This window comes from Perna viridis, chromosome 7, assembly GCF_037379345.1.
Source record: "Perna viridis isolate PV_CMFRI_1.1 ecotype Kerala chromosome 7, ASM3737934v1, whole genome shotgun sequence".
Taxonomy (NCBI): Eukaryota; Metazoa; Mollusca; class Bivalvia; order Mytilida; family Mytilidae; genus Perna; species Perna viridis.
Window position 1 is genome coordinate 41,503,867 of NC_142451.1, and position 19,632 is coordinate 41,523,498.

The 19,632-nt window shown below is 33.4% G+C and overlaps 1 protein-coding gene across 9 annotated transcripts; it reads left to right on the plus strand.

Annotated features, from left to right (window-relative positions):
- The first annotated feature begins 2,795 nt into the window (after positions 1-2,795).
- Positions 2,796-16,269, plus strand: LOC148612742 (uncharacterized). Of its 9 annotated transcripts, none has more exons than XM_088594435.1 (3): positions 2,796-3,066; positions 14,693-14,779; positions 15,248-16,269. In XM_088594435.1, exons 2-3 carry the CDS (start codon positions 14,716-14,718, stop codon positions 16,144-16,146), a joined length of 963 nt encoding a protein of 320 aa, XP_088450561.1. In that variant the 5' UTR covers positions 2,796-3,066; positions 14,693-14,715; the 3' UTR covers positions 16,147-16,269. The 9 variants fall into 9 exon arrangements, with proteins under 9 accessions (XP_088450561.1, XP_088450564.1, XP_088450560.1 ...); XM_088594438.1 differs by lacking the exon at positions 2,796-3,066 and adding an exon at positions 5,779-5,930; XM_088594434.1 differs by lacking the exon at positions 2,796-3,066 and adding an exon at positions 10,405-10,537.
- Positions 16,270-19,632: the final 3,363 nt, after the last annotated feature.

A 19,632-nucleotide genomic window follows, 5' to 3' on the forward strand; every position in this document is an offset into this window, starting at 1 on the left:
AGGGTTTAAATAGAAGCAATCATTTTATTTTTACTTAAGTACCTTTTAAATTTAACTTCATCACAAAGGTCGGATTAAGATTGATTTTAGGAGTCATGACCTTAAACATGAAGGAATTGGGGGACAAAAGGGTCTAAAATCAAGCATTTGCCGGTTTCTGGGCAATATCTTTATGTAAAAGTGCATGGACCATTATCAAAGTATTCTACAATGTACGAGGTTCTATACACAATTTTTTTGGTAAGAATTAAAGGGTAAGGGTCTTAAGCATATAAAAAGTAGGAGCACAACAGGGGCAAAAATAGCCTTTTTTAAATTTTCATAAATCATTTCCTTTGTACATTCATTCTGACCAAGAACGTAATATCCTGTGTTAAACATTTAATCACAATCTAAATTCAGAGCTGTATTAAGCATGAATGGTGTTACAAAAATTTCCCAAACCGTCGAGGATTCGACCTCCGTTGTCGTATCACTGTACTCAGTGAAGCATTTTATTGTAGTTTAGAAATATGAATTACTTATCGGATTGTCCAAATTTGGAAATGATTAATTAATTTATACTTTTTCCCACATCCGGTTTAAAAAAAATGGCGTAAAATGGCAGGTCACTAAATGAACAGCAAGGGAGAAATTCACGCGGGAAATCGTTGTTGATTGATCCTTTTGGACCATCAACGTTTTAGACAAAAGTTTTGTTACAAGAGTATGTTTATTTTTTAACCAGCTTTTTTCCAGTAGGGCTGTATAGGCTAAAAACCACTAATTCCACTTCCCATAGGCTTCTATGCTAATTTCACAATATTCAATGGCTTCTCTGGACTTTATCTTAACTTTAACCTGCAGAGGACTATATATCAGCATGATTCTACATATGTCAGCTCACAATCCTCAGAATGGCATGTGGGGTTAGCAGACTTGCAGTGCAGTACTGGTCACCGGAAGTGAAGGGTCTATAAATAGCATGGGAAATCCCAGTGTTTTCACAAGATGGGGTATATTTAAAAATCATTATGGAGATTAGGCTTCACATCACAAGAAGCAAAATGCACCTATAAAATGTACAGAAATGTTTTTCCTTTCAGAAACTGTTTAAATTTTTTAAATAAGATGAGAACTTTTTTCACAGCACTATGAGGAACAGGGGTAATTTCTGCGTAGGACTATTTTTGCGTACGTTCCAAATGCTCATTGGTTGAATTGGTGGTCTGTAACCTATAATAACGGAATAATTCCGGATAACCCAATTTGCAATATTGTCTATTAAAATGTAAATGTTGCAAAACTAAACTCAATGCATTCGAGCTTCTTTGAAAACAAACTTAGCACAGCCTTTATGTCACACTTATAAATCTAAACCTTTCTTAAATTAAACTAACTCAAATCAGTTGTTAGGGCAAACTGTTCTTTTGGCAATACTCTGTAACTACTGTTCCATATACTCCATAGAGCAATAAACATCTCAAAATTAGATGCGCTAAATTGTTTGCGTTAACTCTCACCGAAACCCTTTAGTAACATGCAGTACAAAATGTTACATATTTTAAAACAAGTGGTTAAAACAATGTTGCATTTTTAATTTGATTAGCATATGCAGGGGTAGATCCAGGATTTCAGATTAGGAGAGTATAAATAGATTTAAAAGAAAATTTTGGGTGGTAAAATTTGGGAAAAATAATGATTTCATGCAAAAAAATGTGTTCCCAATTTTAGAGGAAAGGCCTACGCCGCACGTTACTCCTGCAATGTAAGCGGTTGGAATTACCTTTCTTCATACCCCAACCTCTTACTCCCAAGTGCCATATTGCTAACCGCTCGTTCCGACGTTCTTTGAAATCGGCAGAATTATAGTAAAATATTTATCATTTAAAACATTTTTATACAGTTTCTTTACCTTAATACGGAATAAGGTGAGTAAACTGAAGAAAAAGAAAATTAATGACTTACCTGATGAGAAAAGCCAGCAACCCTGGAAATCCTATGTTTTAATGAAAATCACATTTGGTTTTCAGCATTTTGAATGGATACATCCGGTTAATAAAATTACGAATTTTAATTTGTGAAACGAAAATATATTATTAACCAACGAATTATCAACTTTAAGTTCGTTTTGTTAAAAAAATATTGTATTCCGTAAAATTAGTGACCTAATTCAAAATGGCTAGTCACTTTAATACCTGTCTTCATTACAAATGTTTCATAGGTTTTTAACAAACATTAGGATTTTTTCGCTTGATTTTCGGTGGGTTAAACTTCTTTTATGTAAATAAAAGACTAAAAATATACTGAAACACATGTTAAGCTTGTTCACATTTGCGGTGGCTTTCAACATGTCAGATGCTAGAGGTTAGAATGGCACCAAGTCAAAAAATAGCTTGCCAGACAACCTGTAGCACTGCTGGAGTACCGGCACGCCTGTCCTTGGATCCGTCCCTGATACGTGTGTTGTATATATTCGACTAACTTAAAACACTTTTATACATGTACACGTTATATATTGGCTCAGGTTATTGTGGACGACAAAAAGAATGGAGTTTCTCAAAAGACTGTCTGTAAGTTCATTGGGGAACTGCAATCTGGCGCATAGTTGATACAAGTCAATTTAACAGCAAAATTCTCACGAATATATGTCTCGTCGATACACTTTTAGTGCTGATAGATAGCTTCCTGTGGACTTAATAGTTTGCGGTTTACCTTATGGTTTTTGTTTTTGTTTTTTTTTTCATAACACCTTGTGATATAATTCTCGGCAGTTCTCTAAAGAGAAATTTAAATACCTGCGAACATGCGGGGTCAAAGAGTTCATTGATCGTTGTACAATTTTTACCTGTACACAAAATATGGACAAATATGTCATACACATTTAAAACTTTACAACGTGGATTTTATTCAGCCACTTACGAAATGAGTTATTGCGGTTTGATACTTGCTCATTCAACAGTAGTTAAAATTTAGGCTGGGTTTCTAATATAGAACGTGTTTAAGCTGTCTCCGGGGTGTGTTTTGTCCGGAAGTCAGAAAAAACATTTGTACACCAAATACTTTTCAAGGACTATATATTTTTAGGTAAGTTCATGTTTTTGTTTTTACACGTTGAACATTATTTGTTATACTAAGTCTGCTTTTACCAATGTTTGATCGATTCACATTTTTTCTATAATTATTTGATATAAGGTACATGTAAACATTCGTGTATCATTAGTTTCTTATGATATATTATAGCAATTAAAAATATATACATGTAGGATTTTTGCCCGTATTAAAAACAAATTTCTTATATTTTATTTTCTGAAACATTATAATAGCCCCCTTTTTTCCATTTTCGATTTTTAGAAAACTGTCGAAGAACATTTCATTGACTCTATGATGGAGGGTTGGCTTTATTTTTATTCTTGATATCATAAATATAATTTTATACTCTTATCACGGAAATAAAACAAGCCTAAATTCTAGTCCCCCTCTTGGCTATTCAGCGCTCATAACAACATATTAGATACAAATTAAACCAAATTAAACATACTAACGTCGCAGGGCCTTGTAACCGAAGTTGACAACTGATTACCATCTTTTTGGAGATTGACAAAAGACAAAAATAACAAGAAAATAGAGGATCACCTATAATCGACTGATAGTATAATGTATTGGTATGAGCCCAAGGGTTATCATATTCAATCTGGTAGATATTTCTTTGTTTAGTATGACACAGTGCAACAATTGATGACAATTAGTATGTAATAAAGATTCTGGAATAAGTAAAATATTTCCTTTATCCCACCTTTGTTCGAAACTCTTATGTTATCTTATTTTTCTTTACAAAATGGGTATCATCTTATTTTTATATACCAAATGGGAATCACGTGATTTCTTTCTCCTTATACCTTATTTCTTATTTTTTTTTTATTTTGTTAGTTACTTATTTTGTTTTGTTTTTTGGGTTTTTTGTCGTTTTTATTTGTTTGCTTTTGTTTTTGTTTATATTTCTCTTGATTGTTTCAAGGTGCTATGTCGAGAATTTCAATGGTGACTCCAAATATTAATGAAAGGATGATTCAACGTAATCTCGCCTTAAGGTTTCCTGTTGGTTTTGTTGTTGTGGGTTTTCTTTTCAGTAGTTCTGCTAAGAATGGGGCCCACGAACCCGTAATTGTGCATATTGGCCAATTGCCTATGGTTTAATGAAGCTTTACAAATAAAAGAATATACAGTTTTCCCTCTGCATCCTAAACAATACTCGAAATTAGATTGATGCAGTGTGAAAAAAATAGTACTATAACATTTCGTATTGACCATTGCTCTTTGGTTTACAGCAGAAGGTTTGTCAATAATAAAATTATGCTCCTAAGAATGATAAGATATTTAATTACTATGTTGTTCAAATAAATCTGTATATAAGGTTCCAACTAAAAAATATGCTTCCGGAATCAATCTCTTTAATTGGTATTTTGGATTGATACTAAATAATCTCCGGAATTCCAAATCTGATGAATATTGAGAAACTTTATCGACCTTTCTCTCTTATGTTAATGAACTATGACATTTATTAGGAAACCGTGCCACTCTCATTTTGTAGGTGTGCTAATTACATCACCAATTTTCAGTTTTATAAAGAGAAAATTGGTATGCAGCATCAATTGAAGACATGGTACTTACGCAAAATATTTGTTCTAATCCGTCATTTGTGCTATGTCGCAGAAAAAAATTGCAACACGGGTTTTCATATATTTTTATGACTTAATCTGTAAGTCTAAAACATATATTTAAGTGTTTTTCATGATGGTCCTAAACACATGAAAACATATGACAAACATATATTTTTCAATTGTTTTCAAAACGTATAGGTTTGTCATAAAACACACATTTGTTGTCATTTTTTCCGCTATACTTCCGAACCATTTGGAGAGGAAATAAATCTCACCATGCAAGTTAAAATCAAGAGCTATAACAAGATCTGACACCCATATCTGTTTATTATGTCGTTCAGCGACAAAAATATGATAGGCACCGTATGTACAGCTAAAGTCTAAGTATTTACATACATGTAGATACTCTAATGCTTTCTGGTCCCTTCGAGTAACACTTGTATTCTGGTTTCAATTCTAATGAACGATATTTAAATGAAAAATACTTGACTCTAATTTTGATCACTTGAAAACATTTAATTACTGTCATAAATATCGTTAATATTTATTGTTGTTCAATTGTACATGATATTCACACGAGAGTGAAAGATAAAACATGGAATGTTTTAAAATGATGGATTATAACATCCAATGTTTATGAATTTTTTCTTCAAAATAAATTTGATTTGAAAGTTATGATTTGTGGAAACCGATCTTAAAATTCAAGCAAAGATCGATTTTTAAATTGTTGGCTTTATCCTTTTGGGTCAACATACAAGTTGTAGTTCAGAGCATATAATGCCGTAAATTGGGCAGTTATTCCAAGATTTCTCTTAAATTACCAGCAAAAAAGTGAATACCTTACACTTTTATATAAGGTATATATATTGCTTTATTTTTTTTTTTATTTTTTAATATATTAATTCATTTCCATTTCTTGTTCCATGTATTCAGCCATGTCTACATTTTCGTGCATGCCAAATTAGACTAGACAGAGTTACCTGCAGGCACAATATATTATAAATCTTAAATATTTTTCGAACAATACTGTTTATCATATCCTGCGATCTTACTTCGAGGCGTGGTATTGAGTAGAAGGCCAAAATGGTCCACTTTTTATTGTCTTAGTTTGTGTATACTGTAAAAGGGCTCTTTAAATGTCCCATAGTCTACAAAACTATTTGCATTTAAAGGATCGAATACATGCTATTATTTTCCATTTGGTGGTAGTTAAGGATATACAAATTTTTGGATTATTGTCATTAATTTACCTTTTAATAATCTGTTTTGACAAGAAGCCGTGAGAAGGGGGTATGTATTGTATTTTTATTACTTATTTAGTTAGATTTGGATTCAGATCATTTGATTTTAAGCTTATAATACGTGTTAAGTTCAGTTTTAGATTTCATGCTAAAAAAAGATTTGTATATCGTTCCTAATCTTTCACGTTCTGGGTTTGTGAATCCAGTTACAATTAAGTCGAGTATACACAATAACTGATAGTGTAGGCTTTCTATTGTACTAGTATCTGAATTAGGTACATGTAGCAAACATTGATGTGGGCAAATTACTTACTTTTTTTGTTTTATAAGTGACAGGAAGAGCTGACAAAATATAATAATTCTATGAAAATTTTGTTTTGCATTGAGGAATAAATGAACGGGGACTGTTCCATATTGTTCATTCCTAAGTCGCGGAACACGGTGTGCATGAATTCTCATTTGGGAAGTCGCGGGATACGGGGTACATTCTTTTTTGTTAATGAAGAAACGGTCTAATTTTGGAGACTATATCCTCTCATTTTCTCTGACTACATCGGACTTTTTGTAAACATAAAAACGTAATACCAATTCCTATTGCATCATTAAAATCCCGCAGCTGAATGGACCATAAAATTCAGCACTAGGGAGTAAACCTGTCGGCACTGACGGGATCTTTCTTTACCAACTTTTTTGTACCCACTAATTTGCTTTACTAACATGTAAAAGTAATTCATTTTCCCTGACGTAGGCGGATCCAGAAGGGTGGACGAGGAGTTGCTCCCTTTATGCTCGATTGGATATATAGAAAAAACTTGAAATCTTTGTAGCTACCCCCACCTCCCAGTCAGCAACCTTCTTAATTTCTTGATTCACCACTGCCTAGCAAGTTAGTTTTTCATCTAACTAGAGATAGTTTCGTAGTTTTGACCTCTTTTTAATCCACCAATATCCACTGGTTTTACCTTTGTCTAAAGTATCCTTACCAAACATTGGACTTTTAATACCAAGTATTAAACTGTTATCTGAACACTTATGATTTATCAAAGATTATATATTTTGATTTACGCGCAAGTGGTAACAGATAGTAAGATCGGAAACTAGCGTAGGATGTTGAATAGTTACAGTAAATGCACAAGAAAAGAACGAGGCCATGATATATATTGACACATTTGATATTCTGCATGAATATTTCAGGAGCGTTACGTGCGTTGTTCATTCTTCGTCGAATAATCGTCGCATTTAACTCGTCGAGAATTATATTCAGCACATTTCACATATTTTACTAGACAAAGACTGTTGTTAATAGACCTCGCTACGTTCCCTCATGTTCAAATCCAGATCCGGGATCCTATTAAAACACGTGTACATGCATGATGAACACGTGCACCGTTGTCTTTACATGTATTTTCCATACTCTTTTAGACGAACAGATGTCTACGACAAGGAAATATTATAAATGTCATATATATTCGTGTAAAAAAGCGGCTAATTAATGTACTAATAGTTTGTATGTGTTTCGCCTAATTGTCAACTGAATAATTAAACATGCTCTAATTAACATTCATGAAGTTTTTATATGCAACTGAAATGGGATTCTGTGGTTATTGATACACTTCCCGGTTTGCTTGTAAATGTAGGAATCTTACAAGGCAGTAACCAGGTATGTCAATTCAATCTTCTAGGCTTCGCTGTAACAAAGATAATTGCTAAAAATTAATTAATGGTATTCGTCAATACAGTTTAAATGGCATTGAACTATCATTCAATGTCGGATTGTCCCCGGAAATCGGTAGAGTGTTTTTATGATAAGAAATGTGTCTTTCTTTCTGTTAGTTTAGTATTATCAGTATACATACAATAACAGGGGTTCAACGTGTCACAGTTTTCCTTTCCTCTTTCGTCTACCCCGGACTTGACTTTTGCAACTCGGCGGGTGTTTCTAGAAAAGCAAAGGACGCTTATCCTACCGTGCACCTGGTCCATGCCCCCAGTTTTTAGTAGAGTCTGAGTTGCTCATTCACTTTTGTTACTTTGTATGTATTATTTTAGTAACTTTATGTACTTTGTTGTGATTGTCTGTTTTCCATGTCTGGTCTTTGTTCCTGGATTACATTCTTTTGATATCCGCTAGAATCTTGGTTCGTTTGATTACTCTTCCAGAGGCGGATCCAGAGGGGTGCCATCCGGGTTCCTCATTAAAAAGGGGGAGTGCTAGGACATTTTATTTGCCTTTTTTGTCAATTTTACACATGAAAATGACAAATTTTCCAATAAAAAGGAGGGGTGCCAACCCCCAGCACCCCCTGGATCCGCCATTTGGTTGATCCTAAAGGTGGTCCGAAGTCTTTGACCCCTTTCCTGACCTAACACGTTTGAAATTCCATTTCCCTAGGTCCTGGACCTTCGACCCTTTGAGTTTAAGATCAATTTTCCACTTTGGGAAAAGCTGAAGTCTGTAGACTTTTCAATCTTGAAAGGTTGAGCCCTTGAAGGAACGATACAGCAGAACTTTGTACATGATGTATACCGATAATACACGAAACAAGGAGGAGATAATCGTTGCCCGATCTTTTATATTTCATAAGAACTGTTAGACTCCAGGTTTTTCAGTTGACAGCAAGTTTTAGTATTATATTTTTCTATAGAAATTTACATCCATACATCAGGATTCCTTCCCGAATAAGTTGGAGTTTCAAAATATAATGATCAAACTCGTCCTCCGACTTTCTTGTTTGCTCATGACATCCCAATATTTTATCCTCTTCCTCTGTATCCAATGTTTTAATATCCATATATTATTGAAAAAATGTTATGTTTCTGAAAAACAGATTATAGGTGATGGAATTTCATAACGTCTTCAAATTAACTTTCTGAAGTTTTTACTTGCATTATTATTATTTCATCTTGAACTTGATGCACCTTTCTTACAAAGGAATTTAAGACTTTTTTTTAAATTCGTGGCTTTGATTTACATAAGTTTTATTGTCTTTAGTTCCCTTTTTTCACTTATTTGTTGTTCATATTTTCTGTACTGTTTTGACACCCGATTTAACCGATTTCGACTGGTGGCAATTTTATGCTGCCCATGCATTTGTGTTAAAATATACCGGAAGTAATGAAACGTAAAACCTGGTTTAATCCACCTTACATTTTAAGTAACACTATAGCTAAGAATCATGCAAAATGTAATACATGGTTGGAAAGCCTATAATTTTCATTTTTGATATTTAGTTTAAAATGCTTTAGTAAACAGAAATTAACATTTGATTTTTCATATAATCTGTGCTCATAGGAGATAAAAATTGTATAGAATGCACTGTGTAATTCAAAATTAAGGGAGATAACTCTGTGAATGACACTCAAATACAAAAAAATATTGGATTTTCAATGTCGACTATCTCCTAAGAGCAGGCAGACTTGAATGAATAATTACACATTTCATAATATGGATCCATAAAACAACTTGATTACAAAAATAAAAATATGTAGCCTTTTTTGGGGATATATCACTTTTTTCAGATTTTGCATGATTCTTACAAAGACAGCTACTTAAATGCCTTTACTAAATCAATACCATAGCGGTGGTTTCAGACTTTCCGATTTTCACAGCAATATTATCATTAGTAAAATGTATACGGACTTTCCCTTTGACTACTGCCTAGATTTTATTTTATCAGTTCGTTAACTTAGTTATTACCATTGATCTCCTAGCTTTAGTAGGGCTGTTGGTGCTCTTTGTAAGCAAATGCAAATTAAAACAAACAATGACAGACGGAGCAACGTAAACTGATCTCATTGACTGCACTGAAACGTACATGTCCCATTTCTAAATAAAAAACGTGGAGGAGGATATATACTTTAAAAAAAACATGCAAAAAAATTGTATTGGTGAAATATATTTAACGTATCTAGAAAATACTCTTTACACTGCTGATAGTGCAGAGAAAGTGTGGTGAAAATGGCTTCCGTTTTTTTTTTTTTGTTTGTTTTTTTTTGTTTTTTTTTTTTGTTTTTTTTTATTTATTTATTTCTTTATTTTTTGTTGATTTACAACTACCCTGGTGACTAGAAATAATTTTGAAAGGTTAATAAGAAATGAAAATGGCGTGAAAAGTTTAGCTCTGCTTGACGCACAGCCAATTATAAAATTATAATTTTCTTACCGTAATGGATTTACATTAATTCTAACGGATTGTTTCTTATGTGTTTTAAATTAAATCAATAACAAAAAGCTCCTTTTTTGTCGATGACCATCCTGATTCTTAACTGTATTTGTACTTATAAAAATTGTTAGTCTGGTACCTTTCGACTTTGTAAAATGTCTATACGTTCATGTCACATTTAAATTAACGAAAATCGATGAACATATAAACAAACGTGCAATAACAATTCAAATCAGAGTCGATTTCCTTTTTTCACCTCCGGCAATTCTCAATTTTCTCTATTCATATTTCTCAAAAAAATCATTAAAACAAATCCACCAGCTGTCTTGATTTATGAACCTAAATCGTTACGTCAAACAATGATAATACAAATGAGTTTATTTTTAAAATGTTTGAAATATGTTGCCTTTATATATTTTTACATCATTTCAAGGTTTTTTAAGTCATGTTTGGTGTTTTTGGATTATTAGTTTAGTTGACGATACAGATTCAGGTAATGATGTAACAAAATTCATTGATTAGTTTTCAATTTACTGAATTTTATTTTAAAACTATTTTTATCGGTTTGAAGTCTTGCATTTTAAGAAATTAAGAATATTACGAGTAATTTACCTTCGCTGTTGTTGTTGTGGTTATTGTTTAAATTGTTGTTGTTTGTTTTGTTTTGTTTTGTTTTGTTGTGTGTTTGGCGTTGTTTTGTTTTGTTTATTTTTTGTTTGTTTTTGTAATGAACGAACGTCCCGTCATATATTGCGCTTAGATCTATCTTAGCCATTGTTGTGACGTCAACTTAAAATAGAGTGGAATCCTGCGTATCATTTCTTTTCTTTCTTTTTTTCAAAATTTCTTTAATTCGAGGAGTTCATGGATATCAGTACTAGACTTTAAGGTTTTAACGGAAGTTTTGAACTATCAAATTATTAGAAATTGTGGTTTGACAGGACCAAGAAAACCATGGAAATGGCACCCTTTGAAGATTTTTCGTTATTTTTATAACCTAATGTAAATGATATTCGTCTCTTGTAGTCCAAAGAGTACTTTTAAAATAAAATTATGTGTTTTTATGGGTTAACAAACTTCTATGACTGATACATGTATATTTCCCAGTAGTTACACCAACATTTAGAACATTCTGTGAACATTGTAAGGAGAAGTCCTGAAAACAGCACTGTTTATCGTTTATGGATACAGTGGTAAAACTACACTAGTAAAATCAAGAGTACATGAGCAACAGGACATCACAAAAAAACTGAAAGCACGAGCTACGTGCTATCGTAGGGTAAGCGGCCTCTGCTTCATGTATACCAATGTTGAAGCACGAAATACCAAACGTCTCTTGATAATGAAACAAACTAAAATAAATTTACCTTCCTCCTTTTTTTACCATGTGATGTACTGGGTTAACAAGTATTAGAGACATCGAATTCAGGAAAGGAGGTTATTCATGCATGTCACCCACCAAATTCACTTTTTATTTCTAATTCAGAGATAGCCACAGACAACTTAACCATTTTCAGTTTGTCATTCGGTCGTTACACTTTTAAGATAAACAATATATAGATTGAGCATGAAATGAGCACATTACAAGTGGTTTCATCTTGCATTTGGTTGATTTTAGTAGGGAATGAGTGTACTTTTTTTCTGAAAAAATACTGATCTGTATACAGACCTGTATGTTTGTTCGGTGGGTTTTTCTATACCACGAATCACATCTACCAAAGGCAATGTCTGAATTTTATATGGACTGGTACTTAATAACAAGACCACCATAGCGTTTGTACACAATCGTAGTTTTTATTGGTGCAATGAACTTTTTATTTGTACACATCTAATATTGTAGATAAATACTTCACTAGTGAAATTTTTAAATTTCTTTAAGTTTCAAATTTCAATATAATTTTCGTTGAATTACTTTGCACTTTTTAAATAGTTTAAATATACATGGATTTTCCTCAAATACTACGTGCAATACAAAAGTCAATTTACTCCTACTTTTACAAAGTTAATAGATAATTATTGTCATTGACCCAACGCCATGGGTTTTTATAAGTACAAACCCAGGTCGAAAAACTTTCTTTGGGTGAATAAATAACTTCATTGGGTTATTCAATAGTCATAGTGTTGTTTGTTTTGTACTACAGTTGGAAATATCTTTGAGATAGTCAATACTATATATATAGTTGATAATTTAGACAGTGCTTATACAGTATATATATAATAGTCGAATCGAGGGATTTTCTTGTTGATAGGGTGTATATATTCAAGTTCTTACCAAATTAAGGCAAGAAATTTTATTTTTGCTTCGAATCTTAAATGTATTAGGGGCATCGTAATTTGTTGAGTGTTGGGAGGTTAATGTACACTGTATTACAGCCTGTGGGATCGCTTTGTGTTTTTGTTTTTGTTTGTATTGTTTTGTTTTGTTTTTTGTTGTTGTTTTGTTAGTGAATTTAGTTTTATTTTTTCTATCAAATTTATGAAACATAATAAGCTACATTAGTCCATATAACAGATGTTAGATATAAGGCTTTTACACTCTGTACTACAGTGAAATAGGTTTTTAATGATTGTTTCATAATCCTGTTTTACATAATAATTTTTTACGACATAAAATTAATACTTTTATTTTTTTTTTAACCTGCGTATTTCAATAAAGTCTACAACCCTACACAATGTTCTGGTCCTGTAACTAATTACCGATAATACAGATTTCACTGTATCAACCTTTATTTTCAATGTCTTATAATTTTCTTGTTCCAAGGTGTGTCTTACATTACAGATTCTATTGCATCCAACCGTATATTCTCCATCTGTAACTTCTGCCATTATACTCTGTTTAAGCTATGGGATATTAGGCCCCGGGCATCGAAGATGTAGGTTCAAATCTGACAAATAACCTTTAGTTGTTTTAGGTATCATAATGTTCCTCCTTAACCAGACCTGAAGTTCAACGTGCAGCATGGAGGGTGTCTTGCACGAAGCAAGATGAAGCACCTCGTTTTAATTTTCTTAAGAGTTATTCTTCATCTGTAGCCCATGTGATGCTCTCCTCCCCTCGGCCCTCGTTTGTACATTCAATGTTATCAGTTGTTTCGTTTTCACCTTTAGTTTATTTTTTATTTTACTTGAGTTTATAGGGACAACTCTTTCGCTGTACCTGTGTATAATGATATTTTGGGGGCAGCTGCAGTCTGCCTTATGTTGTGAGAGTTTCCTCGACGTTCATTGAAGACCAATAGGTGGCCTTGTACCGACACATTCATCAGGATGTGGATGTTGTATCTTTGACATATTCACCATGCCTATTCTGGCTATAATATTTCTACATCTTCCACTGTATCAGCTAGGGTTTTCAAATATCTAAGGCAAAGAAAACAGGTATTTCAGAAGGATCCGCAGATCTTGCTTGTTACCAGACACCCGCCGTGCTATTCATTGAACGTCAAGTGTATCATGGGCGGATCCAGTTAGCTGGGGGCCAGGACCACCCCCTTAGGTCGGAAATATTGAGTTGACTATATAGGAAATCACCGAGCCATGACAGAGCCGGACCTCCTCTTAGGTCAGTCAGGGACCCCTATTTTGAGAATCTCTGGATCCACCTCTGTGTATCCTATGTCATTATTCTCCGGTCTGTAGGCACTAGACAGGTTTTACTGTAAATGACCTTCTTAGTCCTTAAAAAGTCCTCAAAACGATATCATTACATTTTATTACTCTAGATTACAACTTTCCCTATCTCTATACCTGAATACTTACGCATGTAGGACGAGTGGTTTATACAAGGTGAACATTTGTAAAGGTGAAAGAACTATTTTATCTACCTTCTTGTCAATAAGTAAAGACAACTTTTATGAGTCACTGTAAAACAAACCAATGTTCTTTAGTTCGTGTGTATTGTATACATAGTTTGCACCGTGGGACGTTCTGATTACGCAATTGGGATATGACAAATTCGGATATCACTTGGAATAGATCTGTATGTAAAGAATGTTGAATTGGGATTTAATTGTAGTACAGGTTTAATCTAATTTCACGGTATTTAATGATGAAGTGATAGGGCTCTCAACTTTTGTGCAATGTGAGTTTTAACACGTATGTATTGTGTCTAGACCACTGACACGTTTGTAAAATGGACTCGTAAATCTACGCTGATAATGATGCAATATGGAAAGATAATAGTAGATTACTTCCTTACAGATGTCACATTAGGTCTCCTAGAGAAGATGTGTCTTTAATAAATATATTTTATGCATTGTAACAAAGCGCCTATTCGGTGGTTTCTTATACCGTGATCGACATAATGAAATACTTAGAACTTTGAATTAATTCCTTAAGATCTTGGTAAGTCAACTGTAAAAGAGCACTTACGGTTTGCTGTTTTTGGAAGATATCATGTGCTTTTTCCACATTAGTCCATGGAATGGAAGCGTTGACATGGTACCAGGAACGGATCCAAAGATATTGAAAAGGGGGGTTCTAGACTATTATTTGCCCCTTTTGTGCACATTGTGCCCGAAATTATAACAGAATTTTAACTTGACACTGAGTCTATTCGAGCATTGTATTCATGAAATCTTTTTCTGTTGAAATTACTCCGCCTGCATTGTTTTGAATGTGCATCAATATTGTTTGTTTTCACTTCCAGAAAACCATCATGTAGATGTGGATATGCATTTTCTGATCAGACTAATGACTTATGTTACCATGGTTTTAGCAGTTCCAGTGATAAAATGTAAGTAGGCTTTGATTATTGCTTAGAGGCTGCGGCAAGTATATATAGAATCTTGTCTCTGAATCCTTATTTGAATGTAATATATACTAGTTTGTAGCGCTCATAGCATTATATAATTAAAGACTGTATAAACAACAACTAAACTACAAAAAATAAGTAAATATGAGAGATAGTTATAATCATGTTAGTGAAATTATTTATTGATGTACTTTATTTTGGCACACAATTTGTAGATCTAGAAAAAAGATACGTGTATAAATGGGTAGTACAATGTAGTTTACTATCAAAACTACTTGAAATAAAAGAGGGACTTGTCCAAATCAAACAAGGCTCAACGTATCTTGCATTTTGTAAAAAAAACCAAGTTGAAGATACTTTAATACGGCAATTATATGGCACTAAAACTACGAGTTTTCGTTCATAAGTTCACAATTACAGAACTTTAGATCATTGAATTTTATATTCCAGACGAAACAACGAGAAAATGTAGCAGCACGAAATGTGAAAATGACAGTCACTGCATTGAGACACTTATCCTGAAAGCACATGTTCAACCGGAACAAGGAGCAAGATGTGTTTGTCATGGACACTTTACAGGACCCCATTGTGAAGCAAAGTTAGTTCTTACACCTGATGTGGTAAAGGCACATTATATTGGATTTAGAATCTTGTTCCAAAATGTTTCTAGTGGGAATATATTATCTAGTGATTCTCTGACTCGGAGTTTATCATATTCAATACAGTACTGGAAAAATGTTTCCGAACGGTCTTGTTCTATCTCTACTGAAATTCATTCGCCAACACATGGGGTTGATGGACTGGAAATGGGTGCTTCATATACAATATGTGCCGTCACTGACCCTGGGTTAACATGTTTCCCTAGGAAGGTGAATTTGACAAATGAGAAAAATTGTATAAGTGTGCGCACAAAAGGAGTTGATGAAGATTCTATTTTGTCTCAACCGTTTGTTCTTCCAGTTGCAATTGCTGTGATAGTTGTTTTAGTGATTGTTATTTTAGTCATGTTATGTCTGCTCAAAAGAAAATTCTTGACATCGAACACAAGAAAAACACAAAATAACAATAATCAAAGACGTGACTGGGCAAAAATACGCAGGAAAGAAAAACAAAAAGATAAAATAGAAACAAATCTTGTGAAAGAATCTTCTTTAGACGATTTACTTGAAGATAAATACTTAACTGCTGATAATTCTATAGATAGACGAATTAGCCGTCAGACAGGGACGTCCACCTTTGCCCCTCTTTTAAACCGTAGTAGTTTACCAGATCTTTTAGAAGAAAAGGACTTGGATGATTTGACTGAATCTAGTCGATTACAACGGCCATATAGCGTGTCGGAGGCGTAGCTTTATTTGTTGTTTGTTTTTATGTTTGTGAATTTTGATTTAACATTGTGGAACTATTTATTTGAATCAATTGTAAACAATCAAATACTACCTTTTTCAATTAAAATATCGTTTGATGTTTAATTTTATTATATAATATGATTAAGGTGAAACCTTTTAACGCTCCCGAAGAAACATTATTCAAAAAAAGCAACTTAGTTTGATAATTTTTGTCAGCTCTGATTTGATGATTTAAACATATTTTATTCAATAAATAAATTGAATAGGATTGGATAGCAGGCAAGGCCTATATATCCTTTCCATGCAAGGCAACATATACAACATGCACTTGCAGATAGAAGATATTCACATGACTTGAAAACACACACACACACACACACACACACACACATATATATATATATATATAAAAGAGTAAATTGATTGATAATGATTATATTCATTCACTTTAAAATTGTACTTAAATTCACATTTTACTCTAAAAAATAATAATAGTAATTCTCTTGCAATGTAAATTATAATGCATAACTTTTCCATTATCCTCTAATTAAACTCTTTTTTCGTATTTTTATATTTTAGAATATTATCAATATACATTTTGTTTTAGTGGAGTCCGAGTTTCTCATTTACTTATGTTATTTTGTATGTATGATTTTGGTTACTTTATGTTCTTTGTTGTGTATGTCTGTTTTCCATGTCTGGTCTTTGTCCCTGAATTGCATTCTTTTGATTCCCGCTATAACCTTGGTTCCATTGTTTACTCTTTGTTAACATTGATGGATCAAGTTCAAAGATTGAAAATTATTAACTCGATCTTGACAAAAGAGGTATTTTCTGCATATTTCATGTTTACCAGACATCATATACCAATCCCTTCATTAAGGAAGATGGAATTGGTTTGAAATAATTTTTAATATCTAGCAATAATTAAATTAAAGTGCATAATAAATATATCATTTATAATGATGAATAGTTCAATAAATTAGTATTTTGTTTTTATAAAATCAATATTTAAAAAAAAATTAAATGTCTGTCAGCAATATAAGGTAAAGGTCTAAGCAGACAGACTGCAGTGACCTCCTGTGGTGAGCATAGTAATTGCAAGATAACAAGAAATGATGATTATCTTCAATGTGGTCCCTATAGTGCGGAGAGTTTTAGTTATCAGTCAAGCGACGAAGAAATAAATGTTGATTAAGATTGCTTGCTTCATTCCTCAAGCTCTGATTTGATATATTAAACACATAACCTTCAAGTATGGTAAATTTTGTAATGATATATAATTGTCCTAAAGCATTACGCTAATTGTAATGGTCTGATATGCCTATTGGCCGAAATCTCTGGCATTCATAATGAATTATTGGTTGTCATGGTCCGAAATGTCTTTTGATTGAATCGTCTGGCACTGGTTAACATTATGGTTCTTAAATTTGCGAAACGTCTTAAAAGATTTATTTCATTTAGTTCCGCTTCATTCTGTTTCATTTTGTACACTTAAATTATGTTTTTATAACAATTTGATTCATTTCATTTAATTGATTCGTTTCGATTCTTTCTTTTATCGATTATTTTCGTTTTGTTTTGGTTCATTTTCGTTTCGCAATTTTTATTACCCGAGAACTATGGGTAATATTGATTACGTAATTTTTGCAAACACCTGGGCGCCATACTGCAGTCTACAAGGCCAACCATATCTTGGAAAAGCTATGATTCGATTTATATTTAATTATCGAAACTAGATTGGTTTGGTTCTCTATCGCACACATACAAGTATACGCAAATGAAGCTGTCATTATGCTGTTTGTCAGCTACTGCAAATGCAAGTAAAAACTGGATATTGATGATTTTCCTTGCCATTAGTATACATAACCAAGTTGATAATACAACCGCTTCCTACCGGAGCGTATTCCCTACTTGCGGAGCGCGGGATACAGCCATATTTTATCCTGTTTTTGCAAAGTTACCTCCCGTAAGAGCAGGTATAATTTCGAAGTCTCTCTAATCGATGTTCGGATTCGGGTGCAGAAAAAAGAGGTAACTCGAATGAAAATGGAATCCTGAGCAGACAAACACAACGGTGTATCTAAAATTTACAGGGTGTTTCATTTTGTTGGTAGGTTACATAAGGATGATTTTCATTTGTATCCCGGGTAAAGAAAATTTATGAATTTATGGCATTGTCAGTAGAACGAGAAATTCCCTTTTGACTTTCGAGATTTTCTAAAGTATCGTGCAGGTCCGGGTGTTAAAAGAATAGGCCTGCAGCAGCGCTAAGCTTGTCGTATAAGGCGACTAAATAGTGCTCAGAAACCTAGCCGGGGGCTAGGCGCTCTGCCCACAGAGCAACTGGGATGTGTGCCCCAGGTGGTGGAATGGGGTACCTCTGACGTGTTACATGCTGGTGTTGTCAGGCTATAATACGGAAAACCTGACCGCAAACCATAGTGGTGCACCGTGTTAGGAAAGATGCCACGTTCCTCGCACGTTAAAGAACCCTGCTGTGGTATTCGATAGGAGTAGGAACATTTGCGCTCCGCCACAGGAGGCTAAATTGCCAGACCTTACCCATCCCCCCTTTTTCCAGTGGCGATCAAAATTTGTCGACCCTATTATCCGTGTGTCCCATCCTTTTTTTTTCATTTCATATTCATTTTATCATCCATTTCATGTTCATCGTCTGAATATAGCTGAAATATTGCTGCTCGGACGTTAAACCCCAACAAACAATCAAACAAACAAACTAAAGTATCGTCGATATCGGATGGAAAACCTTACGTGTTCCGAATAGATACCTGCTTCAAAGAGAGATAAATGTTTACAAAATGTTTGTCCGCAAGTCGGGAGTAAACTAACTCAAAACGGATGTATACGTTATTGCGTGAGTCAAGGTTATTGGTTCGATTGTCGTGGTCCGAAATGTCTTTGGGTCGTTTTGGCAATCGCACGGAATTATGGGTAAAAGTACTGTCGTAAACATTGGAGCGCCTTCTGTTGACTGTTTTGACAATCCATATCTTAAAAAAATATCATACGTTTTGAACTTAATCAAAAACGCTACTGAGACTGGTTCTATTCTCAATCACATTTTTCGAAGTGTACAAAAATGAAGATGCCATTATACTGTTTTTAAGTTCCTGAATTTACACGCACAAGCCGAATATTGATGCCTTTTCTGCCCATAAGTATACATGACCCAGTTGATAATACAGCCATTTACGCTCCCTTCGGCAGTGTATAAAGTATATTACGTTTACTTGGTTAAGATTGATGAAGCAAGATCCTTAAATACCACAATTTTTTTTTAAGGTTGTACAATGTTTTAACACATTGTGATTATAGTACTTGTATATGTATTACAATATGAAACAACAACCTGATTATGTATTTATAGTATCATAAAGAGTGATGTCGTTTCGTGTTATTCAGTAACTGCAAAGTAATCAGCGAGCAACAGGCGATTATTATTTTTTTTGTTAAAATTAAATA